Source organism: Capsicum annuum, chromosome 7 (genome assembly GCF_002878395.1).
Source record: "Capsicum annuum cultivar UCD-10X-F1 chromosome 7, UCD10Xv1.1, whole genome shotgun sequence".
Classification (NCBI taxonomy): domain Eukaryota; kingdom Viridiplantae; phylum Streptophyta; class Magnoliopsida; order Solanales; family Solanaceae; genus Capsicum; species Capsicum annuum.
In genome coordinates, this window is record NC_061117.1 from 14140952 (window position 1) to 14159853 (window position 18902).

General features: G+C 35.5%; 3 protein-coding genes across 4 annotated transcripts in view; 2 read left to right on the forward strand and 1 right to left on the reverse strand.

Moving 5' to 3' along the window:
- The window catches only part of LOC107868122 (prostatic spermine-binding protein), a 7101-nt gene extending 4761 nt beyond the window's left edge, over positions 1–2340 (forward strand). Inside the window, exons 2-3 of the mRNA XM_016714716.2 lie at positions 1658–1716; positions 1806–2340. Of these exons, the coding sequence (XP_016570202.1) occupies positions 1658–1716; positions 1806–2154 (408 nt within the window). The 3' untranslated portion in view covers positions 2155–2340. The remainder of the gene's footprint in view (positions 1–1657; positions 1717–1805) is intronic.
- Positions 2341–3110: 770 nt separating this feature from the next.
- On the forward strand, positions 3111–6373 carry LOC107869766 (F-box protein At5g07610-like). Its single transcript, XM_016716207.2, has one exon. The coding sequence runs from the start codon at positions 4293–4295 to the stop codon at positions 5553–5555; it is 1263 nt and encodes a 420-aa protein (XP_016571693.2). The 5' UTR covers positions 3111–4292; the 3' UTR covers positions 5556–6373.
- A 369-nt stretch (positions 6374–6742) lies between these two features.
- LOC107868121 (triphosphate tunnel metalloenzyme 3) lies at positions 6743–14556 on the reverse strand. Of its 2 annotated transcripts, XM_016714714.2 has the most exons (2): positions 13403–14556; positions 6743–6998 (listed from the first exon to the last, which is right to left on the reverse strand). In XM_016714714.2, coding segments are annotated over exons 1-2 (714 nt in total). In that variant the 5' UTR covers positions 14116–14556; the 3' UTR covers positions 6743–6997. The 2 variants fall into 2 exon arrangements, with proteins under 2 accessions (XP_016570200.1, XP_016570201.1); XM_016714715.2 differs by lacking the exon at positions 6743–6998 and having other exon boundaries at positions 13402–14492.
- Positions 14557–18902: the final 4346 nt, after the last annotated feature.

Sequence of the window (18902 nt, forward strand, 5' to 3'; positions counted from 1 at the left end):
GGGTGTGACACTGAAAGTGAAGAGTCCATGCAACTTAGTTGGAAACGGTGTCTCTATGTCTTTGAGGTAGGGATAAAGTATGAGTATACTCTACCCTTCCCATAGAGGTGGGATTACACTTGGTAAGAAATTGTTACTACTTGTTAATTGGAACCCTTGTTTCTATATTAGAATATTTTGACTGAACTGGTCATTTTGTACCCTTAATGACATGTTTTGTATCACAGAAATCTACTATAAGTTCCGTAAGTTTTTCCTTTTTAATTTCATGTCCAGTCACACCGCACATAAATCTAGATTCATTGCATCAGGAAAAAAAGGGTAGTGCTGGTACAGAGAGAGTATATAGATTCATTGCAAGCCGTCGGGCTGCTATAGTAAGCAATTCCTAGCTTCTCTGCCTTGAAAGCTAAGCCGAACAAAGGAGAAACAGGAAAATTTATTACATTATCATGCATATTTGCTAGTGGATCGTCCACCTCATTTTGTCTCTGGTAGTTTTGTTCATTCAAAGTTCTCTTTGTTGGTTCATGCTGACCCAAGAAGATAGGGAAGAGACAAGGAATGGCTAATCCCCGAGTCAGCGTCTCAGGGCATCTATCTTTGTTTACTTGATTGAGTCTCGCATAGTGCTACCATGAGGCTATGCAGCACCTGAACAGGCGCGATTCAATGACCTGCAATCATGAATAATAGTAGAACCATACTAAGTATTGTCACGAATACAGTTAATCTATGACGATCCCCTAGGGTAGGAAGAGAGATACTTGGGAGCATCGACTCGTTTACTAATGTTAGGGCAACAAAATCCTTTTGTTTATTTGATTTTATATTGCACTAGGTTTTTTTTTTTTTTTTCGAGAAAGCTACCAAATGTTATAAACTTAAGAACAAAGGTATTCTCTGTGCTATTTTCCTATAATTCATACCTCTGTGTGGTATGCTCAGATTTAAGGATTTGAAGTGTAGAAGTTGTGGTTGAAACAATGGTTGTAGCCTACCTTATCAAAAAGAAAGTTGATGAAACGAGAGTTCTTTAAAGTAAACTATCGTGACGTTTAGGAAGACTGTGCAAGAAGTAGCATAAAGAATGTTTGTGCAAGAATTGTAGCTCATATATTTGAAATGTGCACAGATCAGATGAACATTTGGAACATCGAAGTGTAGTGGAAAAATATGGTTTTCTAGTTCAATTTGCTGCTATTTGTGACATCTTTTACTAGATCTTGTTGTTCTGCTATTCGTAATTATTCTGGCTTGGAGCTGTTTCTTCGAAGAGAGCTTCTGTTTTTATTGTGATGTGTTATCTTCTTTCCCTGATATTTGTCACCACCGTAAGTCTGACGCTGAAGAGTTTTTATTTGTCGGCATTTCCTGTGTTTAGTGCCCTTTTGAAGCATAATTGTATGTGTGTTTGCACTTACAAGTCTTGAATATTTTGGTTACGTTTGGCTTTTACGTTGAATTTCGGTTGTTCTGCCTCGTTAAGCATAATTGCATTTGTTTTCTCATTTAATTACTGTGAAATTTCCTGTTCTCTGCTACATTGCAGCAAGCTTATGGAGCTTATTTTCCTTGTTCTTTCAGTGATATTCGTTTAGGGAGTTATTCCTCTAACTTTTGCGTAGTTTCTCTAAGGGAGTTTTTTGCATTTCAGACGGGCTGTTTGCTGAAGGATGGTGCTCCATTGTTGGAGTTTATAACCCCCGATAGAAGGTAATATTCGTCTCTCCTGCATTCTTGGTATCACTGAACTGGTAAGTTCCATGTAACAAGCTTCAAAAGTCTAATGATGTTAATTTCAGGTTTCCCTTTGCGGCGCTTAATCAAAAGAATGAAACTTGTCCTGAGAACAAAGATGGCAGTGATACAGAGAATGATGATGAAGACGAAGATGGAGATGCTGAGGACCAGGATGATGATGATGATGATGATGCAAACGATGAAGATTTCTCCGGTGAAGAAGGGGGAGATGACGACGACGATGATGAAGGTCCCGAGGAGGATCCTGCGACTAATGGCAATGAAGGGAGCGATGACGACGACGATGATGAGGATGGTGATGATGACGAAGGAGATGACGATGAGGAAGAGGAAGAGGGAGAAGATGAGGATGAAGAGGAGGATCAACCACCTGCTAAGAAGAGAAAGTGAAGTGTTTTTCATAGATGTTTATATTCTGCTTCTCTATCATGGTTGAGGAGAGTATGTAGTGGAAAGAGGGAGGTTTAGCTTTTGTCTCTGACAATGTACGAAATTAACCATCCTTGTTCAGAACAAATGTACTACTTTTATCATGTGGATTGTTACTTATGCTACATGTTCCATTTAATTGTTCTACATACGTGGTAAAGTATCTATCTATGAATCTATCGGAAACAACCTTCCTATCTCACAAAGGTAGGGGGTAGGGGTAAGGATACATTTTACCCTCCGCACATTCCACTTGTGAGATTACACGGGGTATGTTATTATTGGCAAAGTATCTATCAGTTGCCTTAAATCTTGAAAAACTATCGTACTAGAGAGATAAGTTCTGATAGTAAACTTATGAATCTCTTAATATTTGAAGCTAGGGTGGAGTTACATGGTCCAAATGGTGACTCAACTAGGGTGAAAACAAATTATTTTTCCTAAAAATATAAATTGTTGAATCTGGTTGAAATACGAAAAGCTTCTAGTAGTGGTGAAGGCGATTCAAAAAGTTATTTTAGGTTGTCGGGTTGGATTCTTAAATATAACAACGTTTTTTCTTATCCTCTTTTTAGAATTCTTGACTCGAAAAAGGAAAAATAAAAAGTCGAAAATGAGATGGAAGTATATAGGGAGAAGTAGTGGCAGAGGCAAAGTTTTCGTCAAAGCAAATTCAAAAAAAAATTTGCATAACATCTAAAGCTAAAAAGATTAACTCAGGTTAGCATGAATTGAACTTGTGTCCTCTAAGATAATTTGAACCCCCTTTATCTCGAAGCGGTGCATAAAAAAAATAAAACAAAGAACTTTAACAACAACATATTCAGTATATTCCCACAAAGTGGGGTCTGTGAGGGTAAGTATACGCAGTTAATACCACTATCTCAGAATTTAGTAGAGACTGTTTTCGACAAACCCGACGTAAGGAAAAAAAAAAAACTTTGAATCTACAATTTCAAAAGCATAATGAATTCAATGGTAGGTTTAAAGAGTGATTATATTGCAAGTTGAATTTTGGTGTTTGATGATCAGGGAAAGTCAAAGAAATAGTTGTACAAAATATTGACATTGCAGGCACTTGTATATATGTTTTAAATTTGATAGGCAGACAATTTGGCACTTTTTTTTTTTTTTTTCGAATTGCTTTGAATTTTTTTTTTCTTGAGCCTACGGTTTATTCGAAACGACCTCCCTCAAGATAGAGATAACATCTGCATATACGCTGCTCTCTTCGAACTGCATATACGCTACTCTCTTCGAACTCCATTTATGAGATTAAGTTGGATATATTATTATTGTTGTACCAACTAGATCTCTTTTTATATTGTTTCATCTTATGGTGTACCAGTTTTGGGCTTTAATGCTGTTTCGAAAGCTCCAAATTTGAGCTTATGCAACAAGTGGCTTTTGGTCAGATTGCAATGACTATTTTATCCTTAATCAGAGGTTTTTAATTTGAGTCCTTGATATGGAGAAAATTCTGTTGGGAGTGCTAACCCCCAAAATGGGCCATGCAATACGTGATCTAAATTAGTCGGGGCTAATACGGATACCAAAGACCAAGTGGGAAACAAAAAAAAAAATAGTATATAATAACAACGTAAGAAAATAAACTGTATAAGCATTTCTCACTTAAAAATTAGAAAACTGCCTCATTTCAAATAGTTCAAGAGCAAAATTGGCCCATTCTTCCATGTTTTGGAGCAATCATTAGTAGGAAGTGTATTTTTGAACTGGGACTAGTTCGAGAGTATTTTTTAAGCTAAAAATATAGCAATAAGGGAAAAATTTTAGTAAGAAACGTAACGGATGATAAAGTTAACTTATTTCCAATAGTTCAAAAACACTTTTAACCATTTTCCTTTCTAAATTTCAATTTTACTATTGCCACTACACTAACCCTTACAATTGAGAAGTATAATAACAAAGTTAATGATGAAAGCTTAATCAACTTCACAATTTTTTAATCCTCATGTATTATAAACTATTGCATTGACTTTTCAGTTGCATATTTAAATTGCATTTGAGGAACCAAATCAAAATCCAACAACCAAAAAAAATTAAAAGAATGTCGAAATGAAACTTTCTCAGCAAGCTCAATGTTATGCAGAAAAATAAACAGCTTTAAAATGGCCATTTCAATCCCAAAAATTCTACACCAAGTTAACAAAATGCCAAAGACCAAAAAGAAGATCACATCATTTTCTGCAAATGTACTGTTTTCTAATGAAGAACTATTGTCAGAAATCCTCCTTCGTGTACCCGTAAAATCACTCCTTCGATGCAAATGTGTATCTCGAAAATGGCTTTCTTTAATCTGTAGTCCTCACTTTACGCGTCTCAGAATCCCCCGTCCCCACCCTGCTAGTGGCATTTTTTTGTACCATTGTTCATTTTTAACCAACCCTTTTCATAAGTTTGTGTCTTTTAGCCTGGAAAATCCAATTCCAGTACCATTACAAAAGTTTCCTTTTCTACGACACGATGACTCTCATAGAATCTTTATCTCGCAATCTTGCAATGGCCTTTTGCTCTGTCGCACATTTCATAATCCTTTCATGTTTAACGAAAGCTACTACATCATCAACCCGACTACTCAACAATTCACCACACTTCCTAAGCCATCTTCAGGCGATGTTGTTGGGATGAGTTTAGCCTTTGATCCATTGAAATCACCATATTATAAAGTTATCTGTCTCCAAATTTCTGAAATTGAACCCGCGAACTATCAGATTGAGATTTACTCATCTGAACTTAAGAAATGGAGAGTTTCCGGTCCACCTTTTCCTAGAGATTACGATATAAGTTTCAACTACGGACTAGTTTACTGGAACGGAGCTATTTATATCTCATGTAACCAGTGTTTCAACGTGGAACAAGAAAAGTTTGAAAAGGTTCCTATTCTTGAAGTCCAGGAGGATCACAGGATCGTCTATTTCGGGGAGTCTTATGGCCATTTGCATCTTATACAAGTGAATCGCCATAACTTAGCTTTGTACAACATCTACGAGATGAATCATGATGGTACAGGGTGGTTCTTGAAGTACGAGGTGAATGTTGAAGATGTTGTGTTGGCATTTCCTCATATGATTCGACGATACCTTGAGACTACAGATTTTCATTACTATGCTATGAATGTGTTAAATGTTGTAAGGGGAGAGAAAGAAGAGGATACATTGATCTTGCATATACCTGAAAAGGCCCTACTACGTTACAACTTGGTGGATAAGTCATTCTATAAGCTTTGTGATTTTGACACTGGCATTCATGCTGAGGAATCTGATGATGAACAACTTGCTGTATGTTTGGATTTTGGTAGATCAAGCACTTACCAGTACATTGAATCTACCTATTGTTGGTAAGTAGATTTTGTTGGGATTTTGGTGGTGCCGGGAAGATGGCAAACCTTTGTGTAACGTCGTCCTAGTCGCCGCCTCAGTTTGGAAATGCACCAACTTGTGTGGATGGTTGTAACCTATATTATATTATATTATATTATATTGTGTTGTTAGTTTAAATAGAATGTTTATTTTGATTGTTACTTATGTTTTATTGCATCCTACATTATATTGTGTTGTTAGTTTAATTAGAATGTTTATTTTAGTTGTTACTTATGTTTTATTGCATCCTACATTAAATTCAACGCAGTAACGAGATGTGACAAAAACATCTCAGTTTATGTAACGACCGATCTAGTGTGATCGCGACGTCAATAGTCGTTACCTTATTATAATTTTTTTCCTCATTCGAATTTTGTTTATTATTTAATAATCTCATTTTATCATTTACATCTATTTACAATAGTTTTACCCTGCATCATATTTTACATCTATTTACAATAGTTTTACCCTGCATCATATTTTTCTAGCAGATTTATCTTTCAAATTATTGATGTGCGACTGATACAGTTTATCCACACATTATATTCACCAGAACAATAAATACAGCAATATATATATATATATATATATATATATATATTTTATGTTGAACAATACGTAACTACCAGCCAAACATGGTAAGGGGCACCAGATCATTTATTTCTTGTGAGAAATAGTTATCTTTTATGTTGTAAGGCATGATCAATCAACAATAATATCTGATAAAGAGGTAAATGTAGTGTTTATTTTCTTATCCAAACTGCGACGCATAAAACTATAAACCCTTCTCTTGCATTTTTTCTATTGATTATTTTAAATCTTGTCAATGAAAATTTCGGACAAAACCAGCTTGTAAGTACTTTTTAACTAATTTCAAACCTTGGTAATAAACTTAGGCGTCGTTTGGTTGGGAAATAGTCATCCCACCGTGTATATGGGATAACTTATCCCATCACTATGGTGTAAATGATGAGATAAATAATCCCGGTACTAACAAATACCTCACACCAAACATGGAATAAAATAGTCCTTTATTTTATCCCGGAACTATTTATCTCTTATACCTCACACCAAATGACTCCTTAGTGTTAACAATGAAATAATCAGGTCATGTGAAAGCTAACAAAGCAAACATTGAAAGATAGAGAACTTAGTTAACAAGAGAGAGATATCAAAAGAGACAATAATTTTAGCATAGTACGGACAGAAGGAGCTTCATAATCTAATAGAAGGTGTTGATGCTCTAAATAGTACCCCAAAAATAAATAAAAACTAATATTCGCAAGGTTTAATGAAAATCTTATCAGCAAGGAGGGTAAATGATTAGAAAACCACAAAATATTATTTCATGCCTGTCAAGTCCACAAATATTGAGGCAACGAACACTTCAAGCTTTCGAGATATGGTACCATCTAGGAGGTACACCTGCAATTAAATAGAAATATAGCTGTTTAGTCACCTAAATTGACATCACCACACGAAATCCAGTGATACAAAATGATGCCTGGCATAACGCCCACAAAGATATGTGCTTAGATTCACTTTGTTCATAAAACATGGAAAACGCCAAAGAAAATGCAGGAAGTTCAATATGATTGAAGAAACTAATCGTGCTGATCATGAAAATATCAGAACACTTGACACAGTACAGCAGCAAAATGTGTGGTTGAAGAAATGATAATTAACACCTTTGGCAATTGAGAAGTGCATTCGCAAGCCCGCTATTATCATTTTATCCTATTGCCACAGACAAAACCTCCAAGAGCTCAATCACCAGTAATTGCAAGAACTCTATGTTTGCTCGCGTACCAAAAAATAAAAATGAGATAGACACTAGAACTTTCTTGACATTATAACCAACAAAATCACGGGTGACCACCAGGGCAACCAAACCTGCATATGATGCAGATGACAGTGGACCATTTGGGTTCAATGTTTCTTGATCCAAGGAGCTTTTTCGGGTAAGCCTACTTGGTTTACCACCTGGACCTGTTATTGCTCTCATAAGCGAAATCTTCAGCTATTTTGCAGATGTGTTCTAATTAGATGTACATCTGATCTTTTCTATTTTACACATACGGCATACCATATAGTTAATACCTTTACCTTCACATTTTCTGACCAGAAACTTCAATATATCAAACTGCCTCATAAACGAGAATAGACTAAGTTCTTTAATTATAAATGATGAGAACATAATCTATTAATTAGCAATAACACAATAATAATCTCATGTTTCTACTCACATGAATTTTAAATTCTCGGTCGATGTGCTACTAAGAATTTCAAATTAACACTCAAAAGTGGTAAAGCAACTATATGGATTTTTTTTTAAAATCATCCCAGGCAAGAAAAATAGCAGAGACGTAAAACAGTTGCCGCCATATCTCTATATTAAACTTATAAACTCCACAAAGACTTTAGGATGGCATTAGTATGGAAAAATCCAACTCAATCGTCTCTGTGTCTTTGTTTGTTTGACGTTTTCCCCCAATTAGATAACCAAAATTTACTTGGACAACTCTCAAGTTCCAAGACTTCTCAAGTCAAAGAATTCAATTAGTAATACTCAAGCAGCCATTGTTTTGACTATGGTGTAACATCATTTAATAAAAAGATTTGAACTTCAAAGCATTTCAACTACTATAATGCACATATTTGAACTTTTTCACTTGGTCACAGAGTTGGGTAAACAAGGTCATTTACAATGATAATATATAAAAAGGGCAGCCCAGTGCACAAAGCATCCTGCAGTAGCAGGGTCCGGGGAAGTACTGTACCCAAGTGTGTGATGTAGACAGTGTAAAATCCTAATTAATCCATGTCTTAGAAAACATGGATTTGATGGAGATGTGGATTAAACTAATTTGAAACCATCCATTCAAGTGAAAGAGATCTCTATCTTGCTCCTTCAGTTCCAAATTTGTATCTTCAACATCCATTACATACTTTCTATTATGCCTGATGTAAGAATGAAGTCGTGAAAACAAAATTTAAGCCACATTTACATTAGCAAGCTCTGATCAGATTTAGTAACACATGTTTTCCTCCTATGTTTAAGAAACAAGAAATGATGTAATGTAAACTGAATTAAGGTCAACTCATTATTAGTCTTATTGGAAGCTTCTACAAACAGTACAAAGTGCTCTCAAATTACTTTAGAACAGGCTTAGAATAGTAATGAGTAATTTAGCGTCCACCTGAAATGGCTTCCATGAAGGGGAGGCAGGTAGTGGAAGTCGCACTTAATGCAACCGAGTCCTTGATTCTAGAGTAAAGCAAGGGAAGCCAGGAATCTTATGCAAGGTAGATATGGAGAAAGCCTTTGATAATGTTCACGGGGAGTCCCTTGTTAACACGTTGAAGTTGATGGGTTTTGGTGAAAAGTGGATATTCTACTGCATCTCTACTGTAAAGTTATTTGTCATCATTAATGGTGCTCCTAAAGGTTTTTTGCGACCCAGAAGGCCCGAGGCAGGTGATTGTTCTCCCCTTGTTCACTTTGGAAATGGAGGGTTTAAGCAGGATGCTTATGACAGCACAGAAACAAAGCTGGATCAGAGGCTTTAATCCCTAGCATCAGCGATAGGGGGGCTGCACATGAATTATCTTTTATATGCTTTTCTGAACCATAAAGGGAACAGATTTACCATCTTAGATTGATTCTATTGTTCTTCAATTTGGTAAGGAGGGAATCAGTACTACTAGACAGGAAGGGAAGAGGCCTTGGAGTAAAAAAAAATTGAAAGTTCAAAGCAATAGTCTGTTATAAAGTGGCTGTGGAGGTTTAGCCAGGACGAACAGGCCTTGTGAAGATTGTTATTGCTGCAAAATATGGTCTCCAGAACCTTTGGACCACAAAATTACCACAATCTCATAATGTATACGGCATCTGAAGACACATCAGAGTGTTCTGGGACTCTTTCTGCTCCAATACAACACTCCAACTGGGAAATGGTAGCAAGATCAAGTTTTGGTTTGATATATACTAGGAGAATCCACATTGAAAGACCAATTTCCAGTCTTGTTCAATGTTGCACAGAATCAGGAAGCTACTATTGCAGATTATTGGTCAGAACATGATTGGAATTTTATTGTTAGGACCTTAGGTGTGGAATGAATGACCGGGAACTGATTGGAATTTTATTGTTAGGACCTTAGGTGTGGAATGAATGACCGGGAGCTCGAGATGTATCATCTTTACTTGGTGAAGTTAATTGGATTAATCTCGCTCAAGCAAAAGTTGACTCGTCAATTTGGAAAAGCAAGGCCAAGGGTCTATTCAAGGTTAGAGCATGCAACCAGCAATTAGGGAATCCAACTTGTAGCATTTCTAACTGGTCGTGGAAAACCATCTAGAAAAACAAAGTACCCACTTCCCATAGCACCCACCCCTGAAGATGGAGTGTTTCACATGATGGGTGGCATACAGAAGCCTTTCTCAGGACAACCTTCAGAAAAGGGAGATCAATATTTGCAACAGTAGTCATTTATGCGAAAGGCAGGATGAGGATTACAACCATCTTTTCACTGCACTTTCACCTCGCACGTCTGACATTTCTTAATATTGTAGGGGTTATAGCTGGGCAATGCCTAGGACAACTGCTGAGCTTCTAAAATGTTGGTACTTGAAAGGGCTGGGGTGGGACAAGCAAAATGTATGGAATACAATGCCTGTTTCCATCTAGTGGAACATCCAGAAAGAAGGGAAAAACAACAATTTTTGAGAGCAAAATGGAATCTGTTATCCACATTAAGAACAGATGCATCTCTTTCCTGTTTTATTGGTGTAACATGCAAATTGCAAATGATGCAGAGGCCACGATAGACTTTCTGAGTTCATTACACAACCTGTAATGAGGCTTTCCTATCTAAATACATTGCAGCAGTTTGCTGCTCTTAAATACAACAACAACAACAACATGCCCAGTATTTTCCCACAAAGTGGGGTCTGGGAAGGGTAAAGTGTACACAGTCTGTACCACTACCTCAGATTGAGGTAGAGAGGCTGTTTCCGAAAGATCCCCGGCTCAAGACAGAACAAACAGTGGGTAGTAACAAAACAGTCTAGAAAAATGGCATAATATAAGAACAAGAAACAATAGGTAGTAACAACCGGCAAATATAATAACAAAAACAAGACTACCACAAAGTAATACTACACTCGGACTATCCAAAACAACCAACAACACCAAAACACCAAGACCCTAAAAGCATAGCACTACGACTGCTGCCACGGATAGCAGAACGAAGCCCTCCTACCTACTAACCTTCGGTCTTAATTCGCGTTCTCCACACCTCCTATCTAGGGTCATGTCCTCGGTAAGGTGTAGCTGCTCCATGTTATATCTAATCACCTCCCCCAATATTTCTTCGGTCTACCTCTACCTCACATGAATCCATTCATAGCCAATCTCTCACAACTCCGCAACGGCATCCATGCACCTCCTCATCACATGCCCGAACCATCTCAACCTTGTTTCCTGCAACTTGTCTTCCACCGAAGTCATTCCCACCTTGTCGCGAATTGTCTTATTCTAAATCCTATCTCTCCTAGTAAACCCACAAATCAATCGCAACATACTCATCTCCGCCACCTTTATCATTTGGATGTGAGAATTCTTGACTAGACAACATTCCGACTCATATAACATAGTTGGCCTAAATACCACCCTGTAAAACTTGCCTTTTAAGTTTTGGAGGCACCTTCTTGTCACACAAGACTCCAGAAGCAAGACTCCATTTCATCCACCCTACCTTTACCAATCAAAAAAGAATTATGGAAACTGAAATCCACGAAATACTTCCCAACACTAATCATGGGCACATTTTACGAATTTCACTTCATTCTCCAATTTATCAAGCATAACATCATATCATGCATACCCAAAATGACTTCACACAAATGCACACATAAAAAAGGGCAATTAAGAGCACTAGAACTCCCACTATGCGCATGAACCGGTTAAAGGTCGGACCAAGAGTCTACCGTACACAAGCCCTGTATTTCTGCAAGAGGTTGTTTCCACAGATTACCTCCTAATCGCATGATAACAACTTTACCAATTACACCAAGGCTCTCCTTCACAAATGCACACATATACAATTCGAATACATCTAATCGCAACAAACACATAGAAGAAGCAAGATAATTAATCAACTAGTACAAGATTTCACAAACTAAGGCAACTTTTCGGTCCGGAAAGTCACAAACTTTGACACTTTCAAATAGTTGTAATCAATATCATTCTCCTGCAAAGCCGTCTAAATAATCCTTTTAACTTTCTCTGGCACCAAATTTAACATTCAATCTCATAACAAGTCCCAAAATCATATATAGTCTCATCAACCTCCAATACCACACCATTCCACTCAAACACATTCCTTACATTCTTAAATCCACCCAACCCAATAAACCCTCGCTCCCCAATATAAAATTTCTCTTTTGCCCTTTTCAAAACCCTAGAATAATCTCCCACCTCCATTAACTTCCTAGGATCATCAACACATTCATATCCGATTTTCGAATCTAATTCCTCTTCATCCTCTTCCACTCGATGAGCACCGTTAATAGAGAAGTAACAGACGTACAAGAAACACATATAATAACAAAAAACAACTATTAATTACAGAACAGAAACTACAATGCGATATCGAGGTAACCACAGAGTAATAGAAATGTAGATGCATCAATATCGGATAATTAACCAAGTAACTACAAAATTCACTCACTAAGGCAACTTTCAAGCGCGAAAAGTAACAAACTTTGAAACTTTCGAATAACTATAATCAATACTATTTCTCCTTCAAGAACGTCAATCATCTCCTTAACCTTCTCACACTCCAAACTTTCACATTCAATCTTATAACAAGTCCCAAAATGATATACAGTCTCATCAACCTCCTTCACTAAACCATTCCATCCAAAACACATTTCTCACATTCATAAACCATCCCAACCCAACAAACCCTCCCTCCCCAATATGAAATTCATCTTTTGCCCTTTTCAAGACCCTAGACTCACCTACAAGCTCCATCAATTTTCTAGGTTCAAAAACACATTCACATCCAATTTCGAATCTAATTCCCCTTCATCCTCTTCCACTCGACTAACATGTTGCTAAAGAAGTAATAGAGGTACAATAAACACCATATAACAACAAAAAACAATAGATAGTAACAGAACAAAAACTACAATATGATAATTGAGGTAACAACATAGAGTAACAAAAATGCCGATGCATCAATATCGAACAATTAACCAAACTACTACAAGATTCATTTACTAAGTAGGCAACTTCCTGCCCGAAAAGTCACAACCTTTGACACTTTTGAATAGCTATGATCAATCCCATTCTCCTTCAACAACGTCTCAATCATCTCCTTAACTTTCTCTGGCTCCAAACTTCCACATTCAATTTCATAACAAGTCCCAAAACCATACATAGTCTCATCAATCTCCAACACCACACCATTCCACTCAAACACATTCCTCACATTGCTAAAACCTCCCCACCCAACAAACCCTCTCTCACCAGCATGAAATTCTTCTTTTGCCCTTTTCAAAACCCTAGACTCATCTACTACCTCCATCAATTTTCTAGGTTCACAAACACATTCATATCAGATTTTCGAAACTAATTCCTTTTCTCCTCTTCAACTCAACTAACACTGTTAATAAATAAGTAACAGATGTACAAGAAACAATAGATAATAATAAAAACACAACAGATAGTAACATAACATAAACTACAATACAATAATCGAGGTAACAACAGTGTAGATGCGGCAATATTGGATAATTAATCAAATACTACAAAATCACTTACTAAGGCAACTTTCCGGCCCGAAAAGTCGCAAACTTTGACACTTTTGAATAGCTATAATCAATCCCATTCTCCTTCAACAGCGTCTCAATCATCTCCTTAACTTTCTCTGGCTCCGAACTTTCACATTCAATCTCATAACAAGTCCCAAAGTCATACTTAGTCTCATCAACCTCCAACACCACACCATTCCACTCAAACACATTCCTCGCATTCCTAAACCCTCCCAATCCAATAAACCCTCCTTCCCCAACTTGAAATTCCTCTTTTGCCCTTTTCAAAACCCTAGAATTTTCCACCTCCGTCAATTTCCTTGGATGATCAACAAATTCATACCCGATTTTCGAATCTAATTCCTCTTCATCCTCTTCTACTCGACTAACGCCGTTAACAATTACAGCTTTACCCTTGATACACACCATGCATTTCACATTCTCTTCCTCTTTAGCCCTTTTACTCGGATCACTAACACTTTCATATCCAATTTTCGATTCCTCTTCAACTGGAGTAACACTGTCAGCAATTACCCTTTTACCCTTGAGATTCTCGTAGAATCGGAGGCGTAGAACTGCCCGTTGCGAGCTTAATTCGCCGGCAGCGCCGTCGAAGAAAGTGTTAAGCTGATGATGTGTCTTCTTGTGGTACGGGGAGAGAAGTGAGAGAACTTTTTGATGTGCGGTGGAGTCTGGTAATCGGAGTTTTACTTCGACTTCCATATGATTTTAGTTGAGGCCGATGCGAGTGTTTTTGGTGGAGGGATCAACGGCGGTGGAGCGGTCGAAGTGTTGGAGGAGGGAGGTGTCGCCGGTGGTGACGGTGGTGGTGGAGGGGGCTGAGGAGGAGGAAGAGGCGGCGGCGGCGATGAGGGCGGCGCGTTTGCGAGCTTCTTCGAGTTCTTCTTTGTCTTCGATTTTTACTTCGATTTTGCTGGGTTTCCTTCTCAGCATTTGTCTGTACCTCACTAGACCGTCATCAAGAAAAGAAGGATGGGGTGGGGTTATATTTGGCCAAAAATTTGATATTTGAATTATATTTTATGGTGAATATAAATGAGAAAATGATCGAAAACCCTCTAACCTATATCCGAAATCTCAATTACACACTCAAACATCACCAATTTTATTACCGTCATGAACTTTTTATTTTCGATATTTTGTAATCCTTAAACTTTGTTCTTTTTCATTTCCCAAATATGTACACATGTTTGTACACACGCGTTGGCCCTGTTATTTTTGATCCAAGTGACCCCACTTTCTTTACTTTTTTTATTTTAAGTAGATTAAAATTTCTAATTTCAAACTTAACCAATAATGCCTTTTTTTCTCATTTTATGTGTCGACATTTAACAGGGCATAAAATTTAAGAAATAAATAATAATTTTCTAAAGTTTATATAATTATCCTTTTTAAAATTATTTTAATATTTACTTTTTAATTATCTTTTCTTAATAAGTGAAATCCGCTAAGAATAAAATAAAAATAATGTTATTAAATATTTACCAAATAAGAAAAGATACATCCTTCTTGGAATGGATCATAAAAGAAATGACAATCCATAAAATGGAATAAAGAAATCAACTTTTCATCTTCATTTCCAATATTCTTGACAAGTAATTCTTATATACTCAGAAATCATTTTCCCTTACTCTCACTTTTTTTCATTTCAAAAACTAATTTTCTGAAGAAGTTTTTTGTGTAGATCAAACAGGAAAATAATTTGCTTCAAGTAGAACTCTACAAGCTTTTGATAAGTATGTTATACATAAAACACAAATACTACTGCAACAAAGTAGAAACTACATTATTATGCCATCTCAGCAACTGCAACAGTTTTCCTGTTGTAAACGAAGTTGTTTATATAGGAATTTGCTATTTGAAGTGGTGGTGGAAAACAATATTTCTATTATTCTTCCTATCGAAGGGAAGGGGAAAAGAATGGGTGTAAGTACTCTGCAACTCCATATTTATGAGTTCAAGAGGAGAAAAACTTATTTTTATGGGCATTAATATGGAAAATTTTTGATCCCGATAGTTAGATCTTGATATTTTGTGAGGAGATGAAATTTTCAGTCCTAAATCTGAAATTGAAAAAAATTGGAGAAGATTACGAATCCTGAAGCTTCAATTTTAAAATGGAGGTTATTATTGAACGTTTTGAGATGGAAAACAACAAAACTCAAACGTCAAGTTTTGAAAACGGCAAAAAAAAGGAAGAAGATGGAAGAATTAATGACTCAGAAATGGAGGTTTTTTAAAAAAAGAAAATGGAAAAAAATTTAAACTTACACGTGAACTAAAAAATGAAGATTTGTGTATTTTAGGTAAGTTCTACTGGCCTAAGGAGGTGTATACACCCACTTGAACAGGTCAGCATTTCAGGATCACAAAATACTAAAAATAAAAAGTTCAGGAAGGTAATAGGGCTTCTATAAAGTTCGAGTGTGTAGTTGAGATTTCATGTATAGGTTGGAGAGGTTTTAGACCATTTTCTCAATATAAATTAAAGTTGTTTATGAATTGTTTTGAATAATTTAGTGGAAATACTCCAATAATTTGTGAATAATGTTGTTGTTGTTGACTCCAATTATGTTTTGGAGATAAGGTGAGAGTATCGTCCGTGATGAACAAGAATAGAGGTAAATTTGAAATAACTTGAATAAGTGTAGAGAAGATACACAAATATTTGATGGAGTGATTGATTCTTAATTATAATGGATGTTAGTAGAGATTGAGGTATATATAAACAAGTCGGAGATAGATGATTAAATAGCAGTTAGGTCAAGACCTATCTGTAACTTATCGAGAAAATGTCCCTAAATTGGAAGACATGAAAAACGAGAATTAGGATAGAAAGTTAATAGTTAAGCTTCGTCTAATTTTCATTTTAGTATTGTTATAAATTATAATTATTTTTTTACTATTTTAATTTTTAGATTTTAATATTACCTAATGTTCATTTGCTACAGTTATGTATTTTTTGGTGGTTGATCCTCTCTATCTAAATAAGAATAAGGTTTCATACACATCATCCTCTTTAAATCTTATTTTATTGAGATTGTTGGATATGTTGTTATTGTTAGGCTAAAGCTATCGACAGACCCTCAAACTTGTTTCGAAAATTCACTTAGACCCCTCAACTAAGGTCTATACCTATCAAGCCCCTAACCCACCCGAATTTGATCCAATCAGGTCTTTTTTGCTTATGTGGCACTTCACATGTTGTCCACTCACTAGGGGCGCGTGAGACACGCTTTTTTGAATAATTATCCAATAGAAAGCTGCCAAGTGGCACTGAGGGCCCCAAAAAATATTAATTAAAAATTTTATATTTAAATTAATTTATTAATATAATTTTTAATTATTATAATTTCTTAATCTTTTTTTTAAACCCCCTGGTGTCATCTTCTTCACAGTATCCCACCCCCACCTCACCCCCTACATCTTCTACCCCACCCCGCTCGCGTCTTCATCGTCTTCAACCCCACCCCACCCCACCCCCGCATCTCCGTCGTCCCCCCACCGCCGTGTCTTCATATGAACAATTTCTTTTAATCCACCATAATTATTCCCATTCCTTGAACAATTCCAACAAAATTCACTTTTTTGTCCTCCACTAGTATCACCATTTCTTGAAAAATTACAACAAACATCACTTTTTTTTTCATTTCTTGAAATTTTTTACAATAAAGATCACTTTTTTATTGAAAATTCTAAGAAAGATCACTTTTTTCTCCATTAATATCACCATTTTATGAAATTTTTAATATAGATGGCTTTTTTTAGACCCCCTTTTGAATTCTTGAAGTAGATTTTAAACAAAAATTTTATGTGTGTGTGTTTTTGAGGTTCACGGAGAAGCAAAGTTCACTTTAATGGGGAATAAGATGAACGCCCGGGGGTGGGGGGGGGGTGGGGGGGAGAAGATCAATGCTGGGGGAAGGTGGGGATTAGTTTTTTATTTTCATTTTAAAAAAAAATTATAATTTCTTTTTAAAAATTATGTTTGGATCAGTGTATGCTTTTAATATTAAAGATCACTCTATGTTTTAAAAGATCACTGTATGTTTGTTTTTAATAATTTGGATCCTCAATGCCATTTTTTATTTTTATTTTTTTTAATATTTTATAAATTTTTTTAATAATAAATTTTTTATTTTTATGTTTTAAATAATTTTATAATTATTTTTTAATAATTTGGATCCTCAATTCTATTTTTTATTTTCATTTTTTAAATTTTTTTATAAATTTATTTTTATTTTTAAATAATTTGATAATTATTTTTTAATAATTTTTTTTAAAATTTTATAATTTCTTATTAATAATTAGTTTTTATTTTTATTTTTTAAATAATTTTATAATTATTTTTTAATAATTTGGATCCTCAATGTCAAGTGTCACCTTTTAATTGATCATTTTTTACACATCAGCGCGTGTGTGCAACACACACTTTAGATTTAGTTGATTGACAAAAAAAGGCTTGATTGGATCAAAATTCGGATGGGTTAAGGGCCTGATAGGTACAGGCCTTAGTTGAGGGGTATAAGTGAATTTTCGGGACAAATTTGAGGGCCTGTCGATGGCTTTAGTCTTATCGTTATTATACGCAAAATTTGATTTAGTATGAATATTACGGACATTTTATTTTGTTAAAGAAGGATCATTTTGTATCGTGATGGATGAAATTTCTTCGTTTCATATTACTTGACATTTATGAACTTGATATATCATATAAAATAAATTAATTAATAGCGTATTTGACTAATTTAACCTTATTAATAATGTAAAACTTCAAAATAGACTAATACCCCTCTAAGTAGTTATTTAATATCAAGGTTAGAAAAAGAAGAATTAAAAAAAAATTACTTCCATAAATTAGATAAATAAACTAAAACAACTATTTTCATTATAATGACGAAGTAAAATGAAACGAAACGAATAATTTACTGCAACAAAAAAGGAATAAGCTCTATGTATAGAAAGAATGATAGAGAAAATGGTCAAAAGCGCTCCCCCTCCCCCCCCCCCACCCCCCAACCTTTATCCCAAATCTCAACTACACATTTATACTTTGCGGGGGTCCTATGACCCCCTGAACTGTTTTAAAGTGGACTGAATTATTTTAAAGTGGAATTATTACCCCCAGAAAACTGACAACCAGTCATTTGGGATGTGGTGTAATACACGCGCTGCCACGTTATTATTTTTTTTTTTTACTCTAAAAAAATTAACTATTTAACTTTATTATTTCCTTTCTTCTTCTCCATTTCCTATTTTGCTCCATTTTCTTCTTCAACCCAATTTCTTCTTCTTCTTCAACCCATTTTGCTCCACACAATGATCACAAAAATAAAAAACCTCAGCTATAGCAAAGCAAAAATTGCAACATAAAATGGATATAGACCAAAACAATTAAGTAAATTGTAGTGACAATGTGGTACCTAAGCATAGACATCAATATTTTTTAACCGAAAAACAGCCTTTTTACGCAGCCCAATTTTAAGAAG

Coding starts and splice junctions, on each gene's coding strand:
- LOC107869766 (XM_016716207.2), top strand. CDS start 4,293: ATGTTATGCAGAAAAATAAACAGCTTTAAAATGGCCATTTCAATCCCA.
- LOC107868121 (XM_016714714.2), bottom strand. CDS start 14,115: ATGGAAGTCGAAGTAAAACTCCGATTACCAGACTCCACCGCACATCAA.